Below are 21665 nucleotides of genomic sequence, written 5' to 3'. Positions count from 1 at the left end.
ATTTTTAATTTCAAAACAGGTAGGATTGAATTTGTCTCCATTTTCATACTTGTGCTGTGTCAATTTGTGTGTGCTGTTACGTTCATCACTAATTGTTTTGGAACTTCAACATATTTCACAAATTCATGGCGAAAAGCCAGTGCTTTCTGGTGTGATTTTTTTTTTGAATGACGAGTGATAAATACTGAAAGAGGCACAGCTTACCTCCTTTTACACTCATCACTTATGATCGTTAATGTTTGAGGCCTTACTTTTGGCTCTTTGTGCTAACCATTGTCATTTTTACATCGCGGCCGGCAAGAGAGAGCACTCTGATTGGCAATCAGGATTTGTTTGCTCAGAGATTATCTACGATGCAGCACAGGAGAAATGTGCAGTTTCAGCGCTAGCTGACGCAAAGGCGAGGTTGACTTGCAGAGAACGATCGTATGTCAAGTTAATCTTCTTGATCTTGATCTTGATGTATTACGCCAAACAGGTCCCAAACTTGGGAATATTCGTTGGCGGAGTTGGGGAGTGTGACGGTATTCGGTACCTCTCGGGTCGTGTCGGTCGAACTCGGTCGGTCATGTGATGGGGCGCGCATGTGCAACGGTGCCTTTCCGCCCACTACTCGCTTCGCTCTCTGGCATGCACGCGGGAGGGTGCGTCTAATTACCCAAATGAACCCAAATGAACCCAAATGATACCCAAATGAATCCAAATGAACCCAAATGATACCCCAATGATACCATTTATATAATATTATTCCATTCAACTCATTCATATCCACTCCGGAGTATTGTGCAGAAAGCTGTCTCTCTCTCTCACACACACACACACATACACAGGGAAAAGTATTTGAAATAAGCATAATTAACATTTTGTAGGTTTTATTTAATATCTCAGAGCAAGATAAAAACACATCCCCCCCCTCTCTCTCTCTCTCTCTCTCTCTCTCTCTCTCTCTCTCTCTCTCTCTCTCTCTCTATCACATGGATATAATCAATATAACTCACGAACCACAAGAATGATGACAGCATACATCTAAAATGGGATGTTAATTTATGATAAAAAAAAAAGTTTTCATTATTTGAGCCGGAAAATTGAATTGCTCAATAACCAATCCATAATAAAATCTCTCTCTCTCTCTCTCTCTCTCTCTCTCTCTCTCTCTCTCTCTCTCTCTCTCTCTCTCTCTCACATGGATATAATCAATATAACTCACGAACCACAAGAATGATGACAGCATACATCTAAAATTTGATGTTAATTTATGATCAAAAAAAGAATGTTTTCATTATTTGAGCCGGAAATTTGAATTGCTCAATAACCAATCCATAATAAAACCCAATAAAACCGTTCCTTCGTAAAAGGAGACTGTACACAAGTTAAGAAACACATGAAATAAAACATGGTTTAAATTCCTAATGTCCATTGCAAACATGCCCACAGCGACCTAGCATCACTGGCGCTTGACTTTTTCTGCCCTGGCTCTGCGTCTCTGACCAGGTTTTTTGGCGATGCCTGATGATTTGGGCATGGCAAATCGCCCATCAGTCGATTGAAGTGTGTTTCCCGCCTGTGCTGTTTTCTTCATTTTTAAGAAGTTGGTCATTTTTTTGTTCTTCCAATTGGCACTCTTCTGTGCCCACTCTCCAGGTGTTACGGAGTGCTTCCGGAATTCTTCACAGAGGACAAAGTTGCCACGTCCATACAGGGATTTCCGTAGGTCCATGAAATGGGCATCTGAGATGTCGTCAAGACATTGGATGAGGGCAAGCAGTTTCTGCGGCTTCCAATCAATCTCCTGCTTGATTCTGTGATTGATCGACTCGGCGTTGTTGTTGGTCCAAAGTGTGTCAATGACACCTTTCTGAAGGGGCAGCTGGACGTGTCTTTTCAGTTTATCGGCGATGTGTTTTTGGTAGTACCGCTGAAATGTAGGGTACTTAATGAAGTAGTCGTCCAGCCGATCTTCACGGAACTCAGAAGTGGCAGAGTCATCAGCCCAAGCTATGCCAGCCTCTCCAAAAATGAAAGAAATGATTTCAGTTCTATCTCTCATACTGCAACCGACCTTTTCTGACAAGTATCGGGTGATGTTGTCCTTCATGTGGATTGTGCAAAGGAGATGAGTTGCAGATGGGAACTCCAACTGAAGGGCTTTTGTCAGCGCTTTCTCGGCATCACTTCCAACCACAATGTCTTCTGACTGCAGTTCTCTTTTCAAGTGGCTGATGAAAGTGTGGTACGTTTCAAATTCGCCGTCCCAGTGCAGGAATGTTGGTCCAAGCATCAGTGGATGCTCATTGCTTTCACTGTGCCATACCGCTTTGTTCTTGTATGTAGTCGGGGTGATGAAACAGGGCCCAACATTAAATGTTCTGTCGAAGCCAATCACACTTCCATTTTCACCCACACAGTTTGCTTTCAAGTCTTCCATCTGTTGCTTGTTGTAAACAATTAAAGACGGTATTTTACCCTTGCAATGAATGATCTGCTGCACAGAATTTTGCGTGTTCAACATCGCGATCGTTTCTAATACCTCGTCTGCAACATTTTGTCCATTTGGTCTGTTTTCTCTGTTCGCCGCTTTCTCGTTGTGTTTTTTGTTTCTTATCTGCTTGGCATTCGAAGGAGCATCAAATGAATTTTCCTTGTTCATGTCCATGTAAACATGCCTAGGAGGTTGATTTTTGGCTCGTTTGGCAGCTTCGCTAAGGACTGTGTGTTGAGTTCGGCAATAGGGATTTCCGTGGTGCTTCCTATTACCATGCGGCTGGTTGTGACCAGGATGAATGCCACAGTACTCAACCACCGCCACTGGTTTGCAGAAGGTGGAACTGTGTCCCGAAAAGGTTGTGACCCGCTTCTTGAAGGAAGGGTCAGATCTCAACTTGGAGTACACAAAATGTCCTGTAATGACATCTTCAGGATTCGGTTGTGGGTTCAATGGAATCCACTCTTGGGTCGTTTTCTTATTCACGATCTTTCTGCTCTCTGTCGCATATTCCCCATTTTTCTTGTATACGGACTTTGCTTTGTTGCTTTCCAAAACAAAATACCTGTTGACTGTCGTACCCACAGACGAATCGTAAGCTCCACAGTCATCTACATAAGCCGCTCTATGTCTGGCATTCCACTGTTCCAGGTTGACGCTGTTATCAATGAGACAAAACTTGTTGTCCTTGTTTCCTGGGGGAATTTGTTTCACGCAATGATCCGACATTGTTTTCACAGCATCAACAAGTTGGTCTATGCTCATGAAACGGCCTTTGGAAGGTGCATGGTGTAGAGCATCACGGTCGATGTTAGACGATGACAGGTCCTCAGATGTGTCAAGGACACAATCCTCTCTGCTATTAAGAGACGTCGACTGAGGATCGTTTTCGTGGTCGACGGAAGACAGACTCGAAGAGAAGTGATGATTACTGGAGGGGCAATCCTCTCCACCAGCAAGGAAGGTGGACTGAAGAATGGAGGTGGGAGAGGCGGATCGAAGGGATGTGGTGGAAAATCTATGAGTATCATCAGAAGTCGACAACCTTGGTAGCATCTCTGCTCTGTGTTCCGGAGATCTGCAATCACAAGACAGAAAACGTATTAACGCAAATGCGTATTTAGATGGCGTTTCGATAACTTTACTTTCTATTGGACTGTCTCAGCAGAAGTAGCCTCTTCCCAAAATTAGCAGGTTTCATATCCCCAGTAGTAGCATGCTGCTTGTCCACACAAGCTGGATTCCTGCAAGTACATCTCAAAAGACATGTTAATGCATGAACAAACGGAAGTAGATGAGACCCATGAAAATGAAATGGTCACTTTTCAAAGTAATAATTTGTACCAACCCTGACTCTCCTTCCGACTTGAATCTCTGCCTCTTCCCAGAAGTAGCACGTTCCCTCTTCCCAGACTTAGCAGGTTTCCTCTCTCCAGTAGTAGCACGCTGCTTGTCCACACAAGCTGGATTCCTGCAAGTACATCTCAGAAGACATGTTAATACATGAACAAACTGAAGTAGATGAGACCCATGAAAATGAAATGGTCACTTTTCAAAGTAAAAATAATTTGTACCAACCCTGACTCTCCCTCCTTCTCCAGTAGTAGCACGCTGCTTGTCCACACAAGCTGGATTCCTGCAAGTACATCTCAGAAGTAGATGAGACCCATGAAAATGAAATGGTCACTTTTCAAAGTAATAATTTGTACCAACCCTGACTCTCCTTCTGACTCGACTCTCTGCCTCTTCCCAGAAGTAGCAGGTTTCCTCTTTGTAGAAGTAGCAGGTTTCCTCTCTCCAGAAGTAGCAGGTTTCCTCTCTCCAGTAGTAGCACGCTGCTTGTCCACACAAGCTGGATTCCTGCAAGTATATCTCAAAAGACATGTTAATAAATGATCAAACGGAAGTAAATGAGACCCATGAAAATCGAATGGTCACTTTTCAAATGACATAAAAGACTATAACAATCATGAACAATGAATGACTTACATTTTGTCAGCAATTGGCATGTAACCGGAGAAATAAAACTCGTTCACACTGGTACTAGTACGTTCTTCTGGCAGGCAAGTCGGGATGGGAAGCTTATCACCACTGAAAAAAATAACAATAATGTTAGATTTCACAAGAAACTAATAAAACCCTTCATTTTATGACAAGGTTAGTGTAACCATTGTGTTCAATTTACGAGTGAATAAAAGGTAAACATACGATATAAACTCACTTGTTCACTGTTGTCACAAGTGGCACGAAGTGGTTGGGAAGCCACTCTACCAATGGTCTTGGGCGTCTGGTGCTGCACCAGAATATGGATACAGGTTTTCTACTCGAGTAACGAGTGGCAGCAAAGGTTGTTGTCAATATCCTCCAAACTTCGCTTTGGCGGCCGTTGACTGGTGGATAAAAACTCTGAATTGGTCTTTCAATCACCAACGAGAGAGCCATTATTGACCATGCTGAAGAAAATAAACGCAGATTTGTGGCGTTTAGAACAGCTTGGTCATAATCCTCAGAGACGATGAAGATGTCCCTGATGTTGTGGTGCACAGTTTTGACTTCACTTTCTTGCAGTGCCATTGTGATGCATGTCAGATATCGCAGCCGGTCTCTTGTTCTTTCCGCTGTTCCGCTGATTAAGATTGACACCGAGTTGAATAAACAACTACCGTCGCCAAGTGAAATTAGTGCCTGCCCGCAATTCAGCTTGTACCGATTGATCAGACTTTGTGCCAGATTGTCGACAGGTAATTTCCGGAGTATTCCATGTGCAATTGGTTCAACAGGATATGCAATGGATTCGTGGAAGAGAACTTCTCTCTGCGCTACAATTTTCACTTTAGCAATGCCATCTGCAGAAGCCTGAAAGAAAGCAGTAAAGTGAGAAACATATATTTATATATAGACAGGTGGTGGGAGAGTTTTTAAAATGATGGGATTTTGGCCATGCCTGATAGAGGTAAGCGATTAACCCCATTCATGATCCCAGTTGTGTGCGTACATGTACATTTTTGCTTTTTTTTTTTTTTTTTTTTTTATTTTTTTTTTTTATTTATTTATTTTTTTTTTTTTTTTTTTTTTCTTTGGAGGGGGGGGGGGGGGGTCTTTGTTTGTGGATTTTTTTTTCTCCGGCTGTGTTTACATGTTAAATCAATTAACTAAACCGATCACATTTACGAAAAACCTGCTGAAAAAAAATGAATTAAGTGAAAACGATAGTCTTTTTTTTTTTTTTTTTTTTTTTTTTTTTTTTATTTTTTTTTTTATTTATTTATTTTATTTTATTTTTTTTTTTCTTTGGAGGGGGGGTCTTTGTTTGTGGATTTTTTTTTTCTCCGGTTGTGTTTACATGTTAAATCAATTAACTAAACCGATCACATTTACGAAAAACCTGCTGAAAAAAAATGAATTAAGTGAAAACGATAGTCTTACCTTCTTGAGACGTTGGAGACCCTTTATATAGTCAAAGGACCCAGATGTGCTTCGGCATTGGCGGCATATGTATTCTCCCTCAATTTTCCGCCATTTATCATACATGTCGTCTGTGATTTTTTGGCACCGTTTATGGTACCAATGGAGACATTCCTTTTAAAAGAAAGAAATAAGAAATGTAAATAAATAATAAATTTATATGTGTATTACTATTAGATTCTGCAATCATTTAAAAAAAAGCGTTGAAATTTTGTTGAGGAAACGGTAATTGAACAAAAGAAATCAGTTTCTTGAGAAGTTAACGGTGGGATTAGCCTCAAACAAAATAGTTATATTGAGATGGGGATTGGGGGCGGGGGGGGGGGGGGGATGGGGTGTTACGGAAGGAAATCCTTCCCATTAATTTACTATAATGTCAAATATTTTTTAATATTGGTACTTTACCTCACATGCTATCCACCGCCCATCGCTGTGATCAAAACAATCTTGACACTCAGCCATCATGACATCTCCACTCTCTCAGCTTTCAAGTGTGATAAGATTTTCAAATCATATATCAAGCAACCGTGACCGAACACTGAGAAGATCCTTTGCGATAAACGGGACACTGAGCAAACGTGAAATAACTGAATGGTGATCACAATTCAAAGATACCAATTGAAAGACCTGTGTTGCCATCTTACACACACTGACACATATGGGATGGGGCATTGAGCAAACATGAAATAACTGAATGGTGATCACCAAAAAAATCAGTACCCATACCTGTCACGTTTTGATGAATACAACTCCACAAATTACGTCCAATCTTACACAGCGACACACACACACACACACACACACACACACACACACACGTTCTCTCATTCACATACACACACTCTTATTCATTTTTATATAAATGGTATCATTTGGGTATCATTTGGGTTCATTTGGGTATCATTTGGGTTCATTTGGATTCATTTGGGTTCATTTGGGTTCATTTGGGTAATTAGACGTACCGCACGCGGGACACTGATTAGGCATGGCTTACCGCATCGACCTTGTATTGTTGTCATCTGTAGCAGTTTGCTAGACAAGTAAACCAGATGAACGTACCTGATGTGAGTGTTGTTTATGTACGCTCGGAACACGACAGCGGTGGGATTCTTTACCCAACCGTGAGTTTTGAAATAGTCGAGCATAGTCGTACGGAAGAAGAAGAGCATGCCATTCAAACCGCCTGAACCACTCGACTTTGGGAGGCCCGACCAGTGGCTCACGTGGCGTAAGCGTTTCGAACGCTACAGGGTTGCTTCTAAACTAGACAAAGAACAATTTTCAGTCCAGGTCAGTTCCTTAATCTATGCTATGGGCATACAAGCCGAACAGATCTACGAACAGTTCGAATATGACGAGGACAATGACGAAGCAAAACTGGAGGACGTACTGAAGTTATTTGACACGCACTTCGTTCCACAAAAGAACGTCATACACGTTCGAGCTGTCTTCAACACCAGAAGCCAACACAGCGGCGAGCAAATCGAACCTTACGTCAGAGCCCTGTACGAACTTTCTGAGCACGCAGATTTTCATAACCGCGACGAAGCCATTCGCGACAGGTTCGTCCTTGGTGTGAACGACCGAGAACTCTCAGAAAAGTTACAAATGCAAGCAGACCTGAATTTGCAAGACGCCATTAAGCAAGCCAGGCAGTACGAGCAAGTCAAGAGACAGCTGTCTGAGCAACGTTCCAGTGTTGACGCTGTACACACCGGTACGCAGCGATTCAACAGACGCCCTCGCGGCGGTGCAGGTGCAGCAGGTACCAGCTGTGACAGTGGCAGCAGCGGTCCAGCAACCAAGCACGCCGGTTCCAGGGGTGGATTTCGTCATCCGCGTGGTGGCGGTCGTCGCTTTCATCAGGAGGGGAGAAGTGACGCATCATGTTCACGCTGCGGACGTGGACAACACAAGAAAGACAGTGACTGTCCAGCAAAAGGGAAGCAGTGTCACGGCTGTGGCAGGTACGGACATTACTTTTCTTGTTGCCGTTCCAAGCAAGTCAACGCTGTCGACGCAGAAGAAGTGTACTACATGGGTGTCGTACACAAGCAGGGAGCTGAACCAGCATGGTACACTGACCTATCATTTGGACGTCGCAAGATCAAGTTCAAGATCGACACAGGTGCAGATGTGACCATCATTTCCAAATCCCTCTACCTGACCCTTGTCCCGTGTCCCAAACTTATCCCCACCTGTGCAGTCATGCACGGCGCAGGCGGACAGATATCCTGTATAGGATTCTTTAGGGACACTAGCTACATCAACGGTCAAGAGTTTCACCTGGATATCTATGTCGTCGACAGCAAGACAGAGAGCTTATTAAGCAGAGAAGCCTGTAAACGCATGGGACTTGTCCAACGTCTCGACAGCATACAGCCAGCGTTCGGTGAGTTGGACCAGCAACCAGTCAATTGCCCACCGGCAAAGATCGTCTTGAAAGAGAACAGCCAGCCCTACAGTCTGCACACAGCTCGGAGAGTACCCATACCTTTGATGAAGAAGGTAGAAGAAGAACTGGAAAGGATGAAGAAGGCCGGAATTATTGAGGAAATAACCGAGCCAACAGATTGGTGTTCTCCGATGGTGCCAGTTTTGAAGAAATCTGGAGCGGTCCGGATCTGCACGGACTTGAAAAAGCTGAACCTGTCAGTCAAGAGGGAGAGGTACCCGATTCCGACTCTCGACGACATTTTGCATCGACTCAAAGGAGCGAAGATTTTCAGCAAGCTGGACGCAACGTCGGGGTTTTATCAAATTCCTCTCGACCCAGAAACTGCCAAGTACACAACCTTCATCACGCCATTCGGAAGGTACTACTACAAAAGACTTCCGTTCGGAATATCCTCCGCTCCCGAGATTTTCCAACGTACGATGGAGATGATCCTGAAGGGAGAAGAAAACACGATCTGTTTCTTCGACGACGTTCTCATCTACAGCAACTCAGATGAAGAACACGAGCAGCATCTTGAGAGCTCCATGAAGAAGATTGTCGAGGCCGGGCTCAAGCTCAACAAGGAAAAATGCAGCTTCAAGCAGTCAGAGATCGAGTTCCTTGGTCACGTGATCAACGCCGACAGAATCAGACCAGACAAGAAGAAGATTGATGCCATCATCAACATGCCTGACCCGACCAACGTCACAGAACTGAGAAGAATTCTGGGCATGATGAACTTTCTGGGACGATTTCTGCCAAACTTGTCGTCAGTCTTGAAGCCTGTCACCGAGTTGCTGGAGAAAGACAAGGCGTGGAACTGGGGACAGCCACAGACACTCGCGTTTTCAAAAGCGAAAGAGCTCCTGACAGCAGCTCCTACCCTCGCTTACTTCGACTTGACTAAGCCGACAACGGTCAGTGCCGACGCGAGCAGCTACGGTATTGGCGGCGTACTCCTGCAGCAGCATGGGGAGAAGATGAAGCCAGTCGCTTTCTGCTCAAGAACTCTGACATCAACGGAACAAGGGTATGCCCAGATTGAGAAGGAATGTCTAGCTGCTGTGTGGGCGTGCGAAAAGTTCGAACGTTATCTGATCGGTCTGGAGAAATTTACGCTCGAAACCGACCACAAGCCGCTCATTCCTCTCATCAACACCAAAGATTTGGACGAAACGCCCATCAGATGTCAGCGGATGCTGATGAGACTGATGCGATTCAGCTTGACAGCAAGTTATTCACCAGGCAAGACACTTGTGGTGGCTGACGCCTTGTCGAGAAGTCCTCAGTCGCCTGTCCAAGAGGGGAGAGAAGAGACATCGGAAGACAGAGCCGATGTTGCCACACTACTGGCGGAAGATGTGGAAGCTCACGTCGACGCTGTCCAATCTTCATGGCCGGTTTCAGACAAAAGACTCGACGAGATAGCAGCATTGAGTCAGCAAGATCCTGTCATCAAAGCAGCTCTACACTACACGGCCAACGGTTGGCCCAGGTACGTCACTGACGTAGAGCCAGCTCTGAAAGACTACTACGCATTCAGAGGGGAGTTCAGCATACATCGAGGTCTTCTCGTCAGAGGCGTCCGGATCGTCATTCCGCAGGTCTTGAGAGAAGAAATGCTGAACCGGATTCACGAAGGCCATCTCGGGATAACCAAATGTCGAGAAAGAGCAAAGTCGACAGTTTGGTGGCCAGGCATCAACGAAAACATCAAGCAAAGAGTGTCAGCATGTCAACACTGCGAAGATAAGCAGCCATCCCAAAGAAGTGAGCCACTTATGACAACAGAACTCCCAGACAGACCATTCCAGATGGTTGCTGCAGACTTGTGTGACTTCAAGGGACAGAGTTATCTTGTTCTGATTGACTATTATTCAAGATATCTTGAAATCGCTCATCTTCCGAGAGAGACATCTGAAGTCGTCATTGGACGGATGAAGAACATCTTCGCACACCACGGAATACCAGACGTCGTCGTCACGGACAACGGTTCTCAGTTCACGTCAACAGAGTTCCAGAGCTTCGCAGCAGCATGGAAGTTTACTCACTCGACTAGCAGTCCATACTTTCCTCAGTCGAATGGAGAAGCCGAGCGAGCAGTACAAGAGGCCAAGAAGATTCTCGCTCAAGAAGACCCGTTCTTAGCCCTACTCAGTCACCGGGCTACACCTACGACGCCAACAGGAACGAGTCCAGCGGAGCTAGCACTCGGAAGAAAGATGCGAACGACGCTCCCTACTCTCGCAAGCAATCTCATCCCAAAGACGGTCAGAAGGGATGCGATCAAGGCGCGGGACGAGCAAGCAAAGCTCAGAAACAAGAGTGACCACGACAGACGTCATGGGACAGAGACCCTGCCGCCACTAATACCAGGTGACACTGTTCTCCAGAAACTAGACCACGAAAAGTCCTGGGGAAAACCAGCAACAGTCCTGCGTCAATGTGCACCACGGTCCTACGAGATACGGTCAGAAAGGGGACAGTATCGTCGGAACAGACGACACCTCAGATTGTCTTCCCGACAAGTGTTAGACAGGCCTACCATGACCAACTTCCCTGTCCTTTACCCTGTCCCAACCCAACAGAGTCCTGTTCCTGAAACGCCAAGCCAGCGCAATGCAGACCAGCCAGGTCTTCGTTCTCCGGAACCTCCACCGACGCCTGGGTCCCCGCGACGTCCTCCAGCGGCGCCTAACCCAGGGCAGCAACCGTCGACTCCGGTCATCAAAACCCGCAGCGGACGAACTGTGAGACCACCGTCCCGCTTCGAAGAGTGAACCATCGACTCCGCAGATCAACAGCAAATAAACAATGACTGTTTCGGTTCCGGTCGAAAGATTTGTTACTGAAACCCCTATTGAACTTTAATTTTAAATGATAACGATAACGTTTCGTTTCATCAAGATCATTATATCTTTTTATTTGAAGGGGGGAGATGTGACGGTATTCGGTACCTCTCGGGTCGTGTCGGTCGAACTCGGTCGGTCATGTGATGGGGCGCGCATGTGCAACGGTGCCTTTCCGCCCACTACTCGCTTCGCTCTCTGGCATGCACGCGGGACACTGATTAGGCATGGCTTACCGCATCGACCTTGTATTGTTGTCATCTGTAGCAGTTTGCTAGACAAGTAAACCAGATGAACGTACCTGATGTGAGTGTTGTTTATGTACGCTCGGAACACGACAGGGAGAGCACTTGGTGTTTTAATCAGCGGTTGGCAGTTTTCCTCTGAATTCGTTTACCGTTGACGACTGGATCGTGTTGTCATCAAGGTTGTTCCAGTCAATAACTGTTCTTGTGAAAAAAAAGAGTGTTTGTGCACTGGCGTTTTGGTACACTCCACAGTAAAGCATTGGCTGTTGTTTCTTGTGATATTTCTGACTGTGGCTGATGATGTAAAGTCTTTGTTCACTCGTTGTTTCACTTGTCTTTTAGATTTTTGTTGCTGGAGAAATTTCTCAGGGGGTACTGCGGGGACCAGCCCTCTGACCACTTTGAACAGGAATGTGAGTCTCTGTTGTTTCCGGCGTTCCTGGAGTGGGGGAAGCTGTAGTCTGCTGAGCATCTCTGAGACACATCCTGGGTTTCGGTCCCTGTAGTTTTGGGTAATACATCTGTCTGCTCGTCTCTGTACATTTTCCAGGCTGTCCATGTCGCCTTGTTTGTACGGATCCCAGACGAGACAGCTATACTCCAGGGTTGAGCGGATGAGGGACACATAGGCAGTACGTCTACAGCTTTGGGGGCATGCAGGAACGGAGGTTTCTTCTGATCTTCTGATTTAATGATCTGTTAAACCACTATAATAATCAGTAAACGGTAACTTGGATCGATCGATGTGTCGTTGGCGTGTGGCATTTACGCCAGTCTTCTGGTATCCAGCAGCGTAACTATCAAGATCAAGACTATGGCGTTCTACCATGGCACTGGCAGTCATTTTCCTCGATCAAGGCAGAATTATTTATGCTTAATTTTGGAGCTCAATCCGTCCATTTAATTTCACAATTAATATGTTTTGTTGATTCAAGGCAAAATATATCAAAAAGGAGTATGGTTCTTGTGTTGGTTGGGTTTTTTTTTCTCTCTTTCTTTTCAAAATGTAGAGGTGAGTGTGAACTATAAGTCTAATGATGATCGTTGGATGGGGTGGGTGAAGTTTGTATCTCTGACTGTGGGATATTCCCAGTGGGATAACTAAATTGATTGATTCAGGTCGCATTAGGATCAAGTTTTCGGTCAATAAGTGGGAAATCACCGTTCTCTTGAACATAAATGTTATGAAGCTTGAACATTAAATTATTTCTGATTCATATAATTATATAGTGGCACTGGTAAGTTCAAGTGGTACTCCCCTTTCAGTTTCAAAACCCCTGAGAAAATCATGTCTGAAATATAGCAAGTCTTAAAAGCTTTGTGAGTTACAAGAAGGTGTAATTGAAAATCAGTGCCTTCATGCAGGCTCCAAATACCTATAATGTCAAAGTTCTAAAGAATCAAGTTAAATTATGTCACTCAATTTACGTCAAATATATATCTTTACAAAATTTCCTTTCTGTCTTTTGTTTTCAATTCTTTTAGATTTTAAATCAGTCACTCTCTAGCTGCTGAACAAGAAAAATGAACGCAACTGAAACTCATGTTCAACATGGTTTATCTTGTGAGATTGTTTGTTGTGTGCGTGCATTTTCACCTGGTAATATATTCATCACGTCAGGTGAGTAATTGGCTGACCAAGGTCACATGAATGTTTTGACTGACAGGCATAATCACATAGGAGCGATCCATGGAGTCCCCATTGTGGCTGTTCTGTCTAATTCGCACGATCGCTTTAAAAATAAAATTTCTTTTGTTCTGAATTAGACGGTAGTAAAACCGTTATTTCCAATATGCTGACTGCTAGAACAGACAATAAAAAAATGGTCTTAAAAATAATATCAGCATTCCCATGCCAGCTCATGCTGATATCCAATTTCTCGACATATCCGTTATCGTTTTCTAACAGTCAGCATATTAGAAATAGTTCATATCCCTTTTGAATTACAAGACTCAAGAGCACACTGCATGCAGCTCAGTACAGCACACATGTATCAAAACAGCCAGCTACCATGAATGTTTTTTGTTAAAGGCACAGTAAGCCTCCCGTAAACCATCACAGATACGGTCAGGCTTTTACACACAGTACAAACACCCTTTCATTTAAACACTCACCGATTGAGAACATCCTAGGTGCCCTCCGTAAAGAGCGAACAATTTTCAAAGAATTTATTTTTGCGTGGTTTATCTTACCCCTGAGCCATCGTGAACCCGTGTAATCCAGTTTCCCTTTTTCACAATGTAGTCGTCAGTTAGTTATTTGAATGCGACTATTTACAATAGCACGTTTTTATGCACGAAACAAACGGCTGTGGTTCACAAGAACTCTAGCGATGGCTTTTGACTGTTGAGAGGAACGGCGATATGCACTGATAAACCGGCGTCGTCTGCTACGACCCTTGCGTGACCCTGCTTCCGGGCTGTTGAGGCCAAGTCCACGAAAATAAATGCTTTGAAAATTTCTCACGCTCGACAGAAAGCAGCCAGGATGTTCCCGTTCGGTGAGAGTTCAAATGGAAGTATGCATGTACTATATGTAGACGCTCGGGGAGCTCTGTGATGGTTTACGGGAGGCTTACTGTGCCTTTAATGTGTTTTTTCTTTCTTCTGTGAAAATCAAAATAACTACTGATCATATTCTTTAATCTGCTGTTCTGTGAAAGCTGAGTCTTGCTTTTTTCTCCACACAACAATGCTTTGATTTTGAACAGGGAACAGCCAGGGACCATCACTGACACACTTGAACAGTCAGGGACTATGGATGAACACCTTGAAGAGTGAACAGCCAGGGACCAGATTTGTGCGGAATTGTTCTTCAACATGGAGAAAGAAGACACAGCTCCTCTGTCAGACGTCAAGATAGAGATTGATGTCGCTGAAGAGATGCCACAGTATTGGCATGGGACTGAACAGCATCCACATGGTAAGAATTTGAATGATAGGCTTCAGAAGGGAATACAGAACACATTTTGAAAAACTCTGATGAAATTCTGTCAGTGTTACCTTCACATTAGCAAACGAAAGCGAGAAAGACAGTGAGAAGGAAAGAAGAGTGTGTGTGTGTGTGTGTGTGTGTGTGTGTGTGTGTGTGTGTGTGTGTGTGTTACAGACAAGCAGCAGGATAAAGAGCGTGTATACATGTGTAAACGTTTTCTTAGATTTTTATTTTAATGTTAAAAGACTTGCGTTCCAGTCAATATTTGTCTTGTGAATATCAAAAGAGAGTATCAAGACTTGTATTAAAAATAATGGTCTTTTTAAACGATATCAATGACACAAGAACGGATTAACAATAAAGTTAATCATGAGTGAGCGACCACAGAATGATAAGCAAAACGAGGAACCAAGACAAAGACTAACTTGAGCATGTGTTGAAATTTCAGAAAACGGGAACATTTGTCTCAGTTAATCACAAAAGAAAATACAGATTGTTCACCAAGGAAGTTGTTTGTGCATTCAGAAATTCACGAAATCATTGGACGTAAAGTCACATTTGAAAAAGAGTTCCAAAAGCAGTGTTGCGTGTATTTTCTTTTACTTTCAATATTCGGAGATAATAAATTAGCAGAAAGCAGTAAGTCCACTTGCTGCTCTATGCCCTTTTCTCAGCCAGATATATCGACCAGGATATAATATGGCAGAAAGCAGTAAGTCCAATGCTGCTTTTTGCCATTTTTTAAAAATAAGATTTAAGTCGGGATATAATTTGGCAGAAAGCAGTATGTCCTCTTACTGCCTTTTACCATTATTTTTGAGTGAATGAGTTTGGGGAATTAATTCGACAAAAGGCAGTAAGTCCACAAAAATCATTATTTCTAAGTGATGAATCAAAAGAGGGTTTTAATATTCAAAGCAGAAACGCACAATAATGCCCTTCATGTTATCAGCAACAACAAAAAACCATTTTAGGCTTTTCATTCCAAAATAGTGATGCAAACACAAAAAGTCGATTTTCTCGAAACTATGTTTCATGGACTTGCTTCCTTCTGCCTTTACACGGCAGTTTTGGTGTCACAGCGGGGTCATGTTTGGTGCATACAAAATTACCAATGAGGATTTCTCTCCAAAGTTTACACACTTGAGTTGTAGGTATTGATGATCTTCAGACATGACACAAATGTGGGTAGTTTTGGTCAAATTTAAAGGTCACAACATGAACATGTTTTCTTGAGAAGATCTTAAAACTACTTAAAATATCCACTGAGCTAAAAAAAGAAATATAAGTAAAGTCTCCACTTCATCAAAATATTATGATGTCATTGCTTGATTTGAGGTAACAGCTTAGTGTCTGGAGTAATTTAGTCTTGGCTAGACTAGTGGTGATGACATCATACTATGAAGTCATTGTGTCAGAAATGAGGTCACTCACGTGTCTGAGGACACATTTTTGTTGTCTTGGTTAGCCAAGTATCAATCCCGTCATTTTGGATGCAACTGGTTCAACAAATTGTTATGTATCGATTGGACATTGGATTTCCCTTCTGAGTTTGAGCCATGTGACGTCAGAGGCCTACAAAACTTCATATTTGGGCGTTTCAGGTTAATCGAAACTTCAAAGGAACTACTTACTTCATATTTGGGACACGCGGATTAACCCACAGATCAAAACACACGTCTGCCAAACTGTACAAATGAAGCGATTTGCAGATCTATCTCGGGAAGAAATTGAACACAAAAGACGACTTTTAACTCCCTCATATTGCAGGCAACACACAACTCCAAGTTTTGCCGCCAAAATCAAACACCTCTCGAAGTTCACTCAGCTCTGTCGCACACACAGCCACCGGCCGAGTCGATATGCGCGGGGCAAGTAGTTTCGACATGTCCTCTAAAGATATGAATTTCTTCCTCAGTGCAGAAAATGAACCTGACATGCCACCATCCACGACAATGCAAGTTCTGCCTACTTTCCACAACTGTACCATAAACAACTTGAACATCACAATAACAAAATAAGACCAAACGTGTTAATTGTCTCTGCTTTTAACGCCACAAGCTAACTCAATGAACTCGTCCAGTCTTGATCGCGAGACAGGGTGACGACAAGTGTGTACAACAGTTACTGACACTGACGGTGCAAAGAGATGTAGCAATTTAATTGATGTTTTATTTGATGCTCATGAATTTTCTGTTCCTTGGATTATGTTCTGAACAAAATGTTGCGATAATCAAATATTCTAATGTTAATTGAAGGAGTTAAATAAACTTTTGAAGTTGCACTATTTTTGTGGCGCATTGAAGTGTATGTGTTGAGTGTAAACAGGTGTTCTTGGTGTGTATGTTTGATTGCATGTGTGTGTGCTCGTCCAATCGTCAAAACAACAACAAAGTCAGTACCTGAAAGGAATTCGATCGATACATAAATGTTATTTGCGTTTTTGACCAAAATATGACATTTTACACAGATCTCGACAGTCATTGTTCACCTCGACCGCTATCGTGGTCTCGGAGAACAATGACTGTCTCGATCTGTGTAAAATGTCATATTTTGGTCAAAAACGCAAATAACATATAATGGTTTATTTTGTGTTGTTATTTTCTTTCTTTTTTTCTCTCAAAATGTGGAGGGTGTTGAGTATGCGGTTAGTAACGGTGGTGGGAAGGGGGCTGGGGATGGGGCAAGTTAATTAATTTTTGTTTCTTAGGATTCTTAGGATTGAATAACTAAACAAATTGATATGTCAGGTTGCGAGGATCAAGTTTTTGGCAATTATAGTAGGAAACATCAACTTTCTCTTGGACATTATTTTATTTGTGTTAGAACAGCACAAATATTTTTTAATCATATACAGTGATGTAAATTTTTCTAGCCGCCTTTAGGACAATTGTCCTGAAGACTGAAAATCAATAGGACACAGTGTCCTGAGATTGCAATTTCAATAGGACAAAAACACTACTCGTAAAACCGCATTTAAAAAGATTTTTCAGTTTAAATTCTTCCACCTTCCGCGACTGTCATGACTAGATACTCAAAGGATTGAATCACATTTCAAATTTATTTGAACAGTTGTCGGGTTTTTTTCACTGCCCATCTGTCGACAATGTTTTTCAGGTAGGCATCTGACCGTTCTGCGGGTCCCTCAAGTTTTGCTTTCAGGATCATGTCCTGGGTAGTGACACACCGTGAATCGGTTTCTTCGAGCCGTACACACCAAGTTCTGTGCACTGAATCCTCTCTCAACGTCTGCTGTGTGCACTGGCAGCACCAGGCACACTGCAGCCAGCTTGAGCAAGTTGGAAAGTCTTCTTTGTGATACTTATTAATCAACACCCATAAATCAGCTGTTCTGTCCCTCGGATATTATGACGAAAAGTAATGCCTTGCGCATGTGCGAACATGCACGGGTGGTTCCCATTGGTATAAACGATTTATTGCTGAGCCAATGAATGCACTCGAGGCACCATATGGGTTCGGTTTTCTTTTTTTCTTCTTGATCCAACTTGAGGATAAATTAATTCAAAGAATCAGATCCCATATGGTGCCTCGTTCACTCAACAAACTGGTCACACGCAGTGCATACTTTCGCTTGGCAAAACCGAAACCAGCTTTCCTCATGCAGTGTTTACTTTCGCTTGGCAAAACCGAAACCAGCTTTCCTCTTGAAAATTGAACAGTCCGTATGTCCGCTTCATTGTCAAAAACGATCGGACCCTTGACCACTTCTTCTGTAGGTTAATCGGACCTGTGTCCTGCTGGGGTTAAAGCTATAGGTCCTGGGGAAATTGGATCGGTCAGAGACCGGAGACCGACTAAAATGTACATCACTGCATATACCTACCGTTGAACCTTACTTTTAAGACCTGAAACATCTGAGAAAATCAGGGCTGAAAAGTTAAGGAGGGAGTCTTAAAAAAAGGGGTACATTTACATAGAACAAAAAGTAGGAAAAGGGGGCCTTAAAAGGCAGAGCTCAGTCTTCTTTATGGGAGGGGGGGGGGCACAGTAATAGGACATGACGTGGAGGGGTGTGTATAAAACATTTACGTTTCTTGTTTGATCCAGTGCCAGGCAGGAAGGTTGTGGCTGCAGTCAACATGCAGAGTTATACCTGGCTAAAAAAAGGAGTTACAGACACCAGATACACAAGCTGCAGTCAACACTCACACTGATACCTGGCTGCAACAAGAGATACAGACACCAGATACACAAGCTTCGGTCAACACTCACACTGATACCTGGCTGAAACAAGAGATGCAGATACCAGATACGCAAGCTGCAGTCAGTACTTACACTGATACCTGGCTGAAACAAGAAATACAAACACCAGATACAGAAGCTGCCGTCAACACTCACGGTAATACCTGGCTGAAACAGGAGATACCGACACCGGAAACACGAGCTGCAGTCAACACGCACAGTGATGTGTGGCTGAAACAGAGTGTTGAAGTCAACGCTCATGATGATATGTGGCTGAAACAGGAGATTCAAACACCAGGAACAAGAGATGGTGATACTGGATTCTCAGAGGTTGGCTCTTATAAGCAACACGTGTTAACATGTACAGGAGAGGAGAAACATGTGTGCACAGAGTGTGGTAATAGATTCACACAGGCTGGATCTTTGAACAGACACATGTTAACACATACAGGAGAGAAGAAACATGTGTGTTCAGAGTGTGGTAATAGATTCACGCTAGCTGGATCTTTGAAGAAACACATGTTAACACATACAGGAGAGAAACCACATGCATGTTCACAGTGTATTGCAAGGTTTAGGCAGTTAGGTAATTTGAAGCAACACATGTTAACACATACAGGAGAGAAACCACATGCATGTTCACAGTGTATTGCAAGGTTTAGGCAGTTAGGTCATTTGAAGCAACACATGTTAACACATACAGGAGAGAGAAAACATGCGTGTACAGAGTGTGATGCAACTTTCGCAGTGTCTAGTAATTTGAAGCAGCATTTGTTGAGACATACGGGAGAGAGAAAATATGCATGTTCAGAGTGTGGTGCAAGGTTCACACGGTCTGGATCATTGAAGAAGCACATGTTATCACATACAAGAGAACAGAAACATGTGTGTACGGAGTGTGGTAATAGATTCACACAGGCAAGATCTTTAAAGCACCATATGCTGACACATACATGAGAAAAACCACATGCATGTACAGATTGTAGTGCAAGGTTTACACAGTTCAGTAATTTAAAGCAACACATATTAACACATACAGGTGAGAAACCACATGCATGTACAGAGTGTGATGCAAGGTCTAGTTATTTGAAGCAACACATGTTGAAACATACATGAGAGAAAAACAAAGCATGCATAGACAGTGTGTTGAGTTAAATGGGTGAGGTGTTGTCTTCTAATCCTACTCATAATAAAGGGACAGTGCAGGGGTTACAGCATCAGTTTATCTTTTGTCTAGGATTACAATATAAACAGGCAAAAGCTTTACACAACTTTCTCACATATGCCTTCACATACCTTTAGTGTTGCCAGCCAAATAAAATTGTATATGGTTTGCCAGTTCACATCTCCCGTCAATCGTCGCGATATAACCTTCGTGGTTGAAAACGACGTTAAACACCAAATAAAGAAAGAAAGATCTCCCGTCAAATTGTAGTTTGTACTTAACATGTCCCATGAACACGTTCTGGGGCTCAAGGCTGTGTGCGGTATGCCAAAATGGACCCACATACCATCTTTTAAAATGTTCTTACGTCATCACACACAATATCTTGACGTAAAGTACCCAAAACAGAAAGAATTCTCCCTCTCACACAGTCTCAGAAAAGATAACTCCTGAAGGTAGGGTTTATGTGCTGCCACAAGCCAGGGCCGGGGCGCGGTAGCTCAGTTGGTAGAGCACTAGACTTGTTATCGGAAGGTCGCGGGTTTGAATTCAGGCCGGGACGGACACGGGTCAACTTTATGTGAAGAGCCAGAGACGGAAGCCATATCCCACCCCCGTGTCACCACATATAACCCATATCATGTCATTGAGAGGCTAAATATTAGCCTGTAGGACAGTAAGCATTCTCTCTTTCCTTTGCCACAAGCCCGTCTCATGGAAGGTAAACTCGACCACCTTCACCGTGCTTCGCGGGTCGTGGACGACCCAGAGCCTCACTAAATCGTCTTTATCTCTGAAACTGTTTGGAGTTTTTAATTGAGACTTCGTGTAATCTCCAATCACCATACGACCTTCCGGTTCCCATTGCCCGACTGTTAAGTGTTAAAAGATTATTTTTGTAAACAAAGAAATAAACGATGACGTAATATGAACTACACAGCCCGGATGATGTGGGTCATGGACGACCCAGATGGAATTACGTAAGGAATTTTACCTTTGTTTATCCTTATTCGTATGGCGTGGGTCGAGTAAGACCCATACTCTGCAATTGCAAAGAGGCAGCAAAACGTTTATCCCTATTCAGATGGCATGGATCGTTTACGACCCATACTTTTTACGTTCAATGCTTCTTTGGAAAATATGGGTCGTACACGACCCACATCATTCGGACTGGGGTCCTGATTTGGCCTATTATGGTCCGCTGGACCCGAAAAGCAACAGCTAACTAACTATCATTCGGACTGTGTAGTCCAACGCGTGATCCGGTGAAGGTTAAAATAAATTATTTTGACCATCTCATAATTTTCAAACTGGAAATGAGAGAATCCTTCAACTTGGACACATGCCGATGGGCGCAGTGGCCGAGTGGATAAGACATCGGCCTCCTAATCGGGAGGTCGTGAGTTAAAATCCCGGCCGCGGCTGCTAAGGGTGGAGATTTTGCTCGGCGATCTCCCAGGTCAACTTATGTGCAGACCTGCTAGTGCCTTATCCCTCTTCGTGTGTAGACGCAAGCACAAGACCAAGTGCACACGGAAAAGATCCTGTAATCCATGTCAGGGGTTATAAGTTAAAGTTATAGAAACACGAAAATACACATTTTGAGAAATCTAAATGGTAACACCCAATTTTCTTTTATTTTTCATACTGTATATAATGAACTTACCTGTGCTCAAATTTGGTAATTACTTGACCCGGGGCTATTGAGTTGTAATGCTTTTACCACTAAGTTTATGATTTTTTTCTTGTACGGCTTCGACCTGGATAGCATTCCACATCTGATGTCTGGGTGTCAGTTAGGTGCCCATACTGTACACATTGCTGCAAACAACATAAAATAAAGAACTGCTGATGCGCGCACGTGTTTGTGTGTGTGAGTAT

At 43.2% G+C, this 21665-nt stretch overlaps 2 protein-coding genes across 2 annotated transcripts; one reads left to right on the top strand and one right to left on the bottom strand.

Moving 5' to 3' along the window:
- Positions 1–341: 341 nt before the first annotated feature.
- Positions 342–21434, top strand: LOC138976080 (gastrula zinc finger protein XlCGF8.2DB-like). Its single transcript, XM_070348896.1, has 3 exons — positions 342–426; positions 14193–14404; positions 18485–21434. Exon 3 carries the CDS (start codon positions 18674–18676, stop codon positions 19574–19576), a length of 903 nt encoding a protein of 300 aa, XP_070204997.1. The 5' UTR covers positions 342–426; positions 14193–14404; positions 18485–18673; the 3' UTR covers positions 19577–21434.
- Positions 947–4405, bottom strand: LOC138976078 (uncharacterized). The gene is made up of 2 exons (XM_070348893.1): positions 4196–4405; positions 947–3560 (listed from the first exon to the last, which is right to left on the bottom strand). Exon 2 carries the CDS (start codon positions 3536–3538, stop codon positions 1445–1447), a length of 2094 nt encoding a protein of 697 aa, XP_070204994.1. The 5' UTR covers positions 3539–3560; positions 4196–4405; the 3' UTR covers positions 947–1444.
- Positions 21435–21665: the final 231 nt, after the last annotated feature.

The sequence above is a fragment of the Littorina saxatilis genome, linkage group LG9 (assembly GCF_037325665.1).
Source record: "Littorina saxatilis isolate snail1 linkage group LG9, US_GU_Lsax_2.0, whole genome shotgun sequence".
Taxonomy (NCBI): domain Eukaryota; kingdom Metazoa; phylum Mollusca; class Gastropoda; order Littorinimorpha; family Littorinidae; genus Littorina; species Littorina saxatilis.
Note: the sequence above shows the minus strand (reverse complement) of the source record. Positions and strands in the feature narration are given on the sequence as shown.

Excerpts from the sequence above, each read along its gene's own strand:
- LOC138976078 (XM_070348893.1), bottom strand. The coding sequence starts at position 3,538 with ATGCTACCAAGGTTGTCGACTTCTGATGATACTCATAGATTTTCCACC.
- LOC138976080 (XM_070348896.1), top strand. The coding sequence starts at position 18,674 with ATGCAGATACCAGATACGCAAGCTGCAGTCAGTACTTACACTGATACC.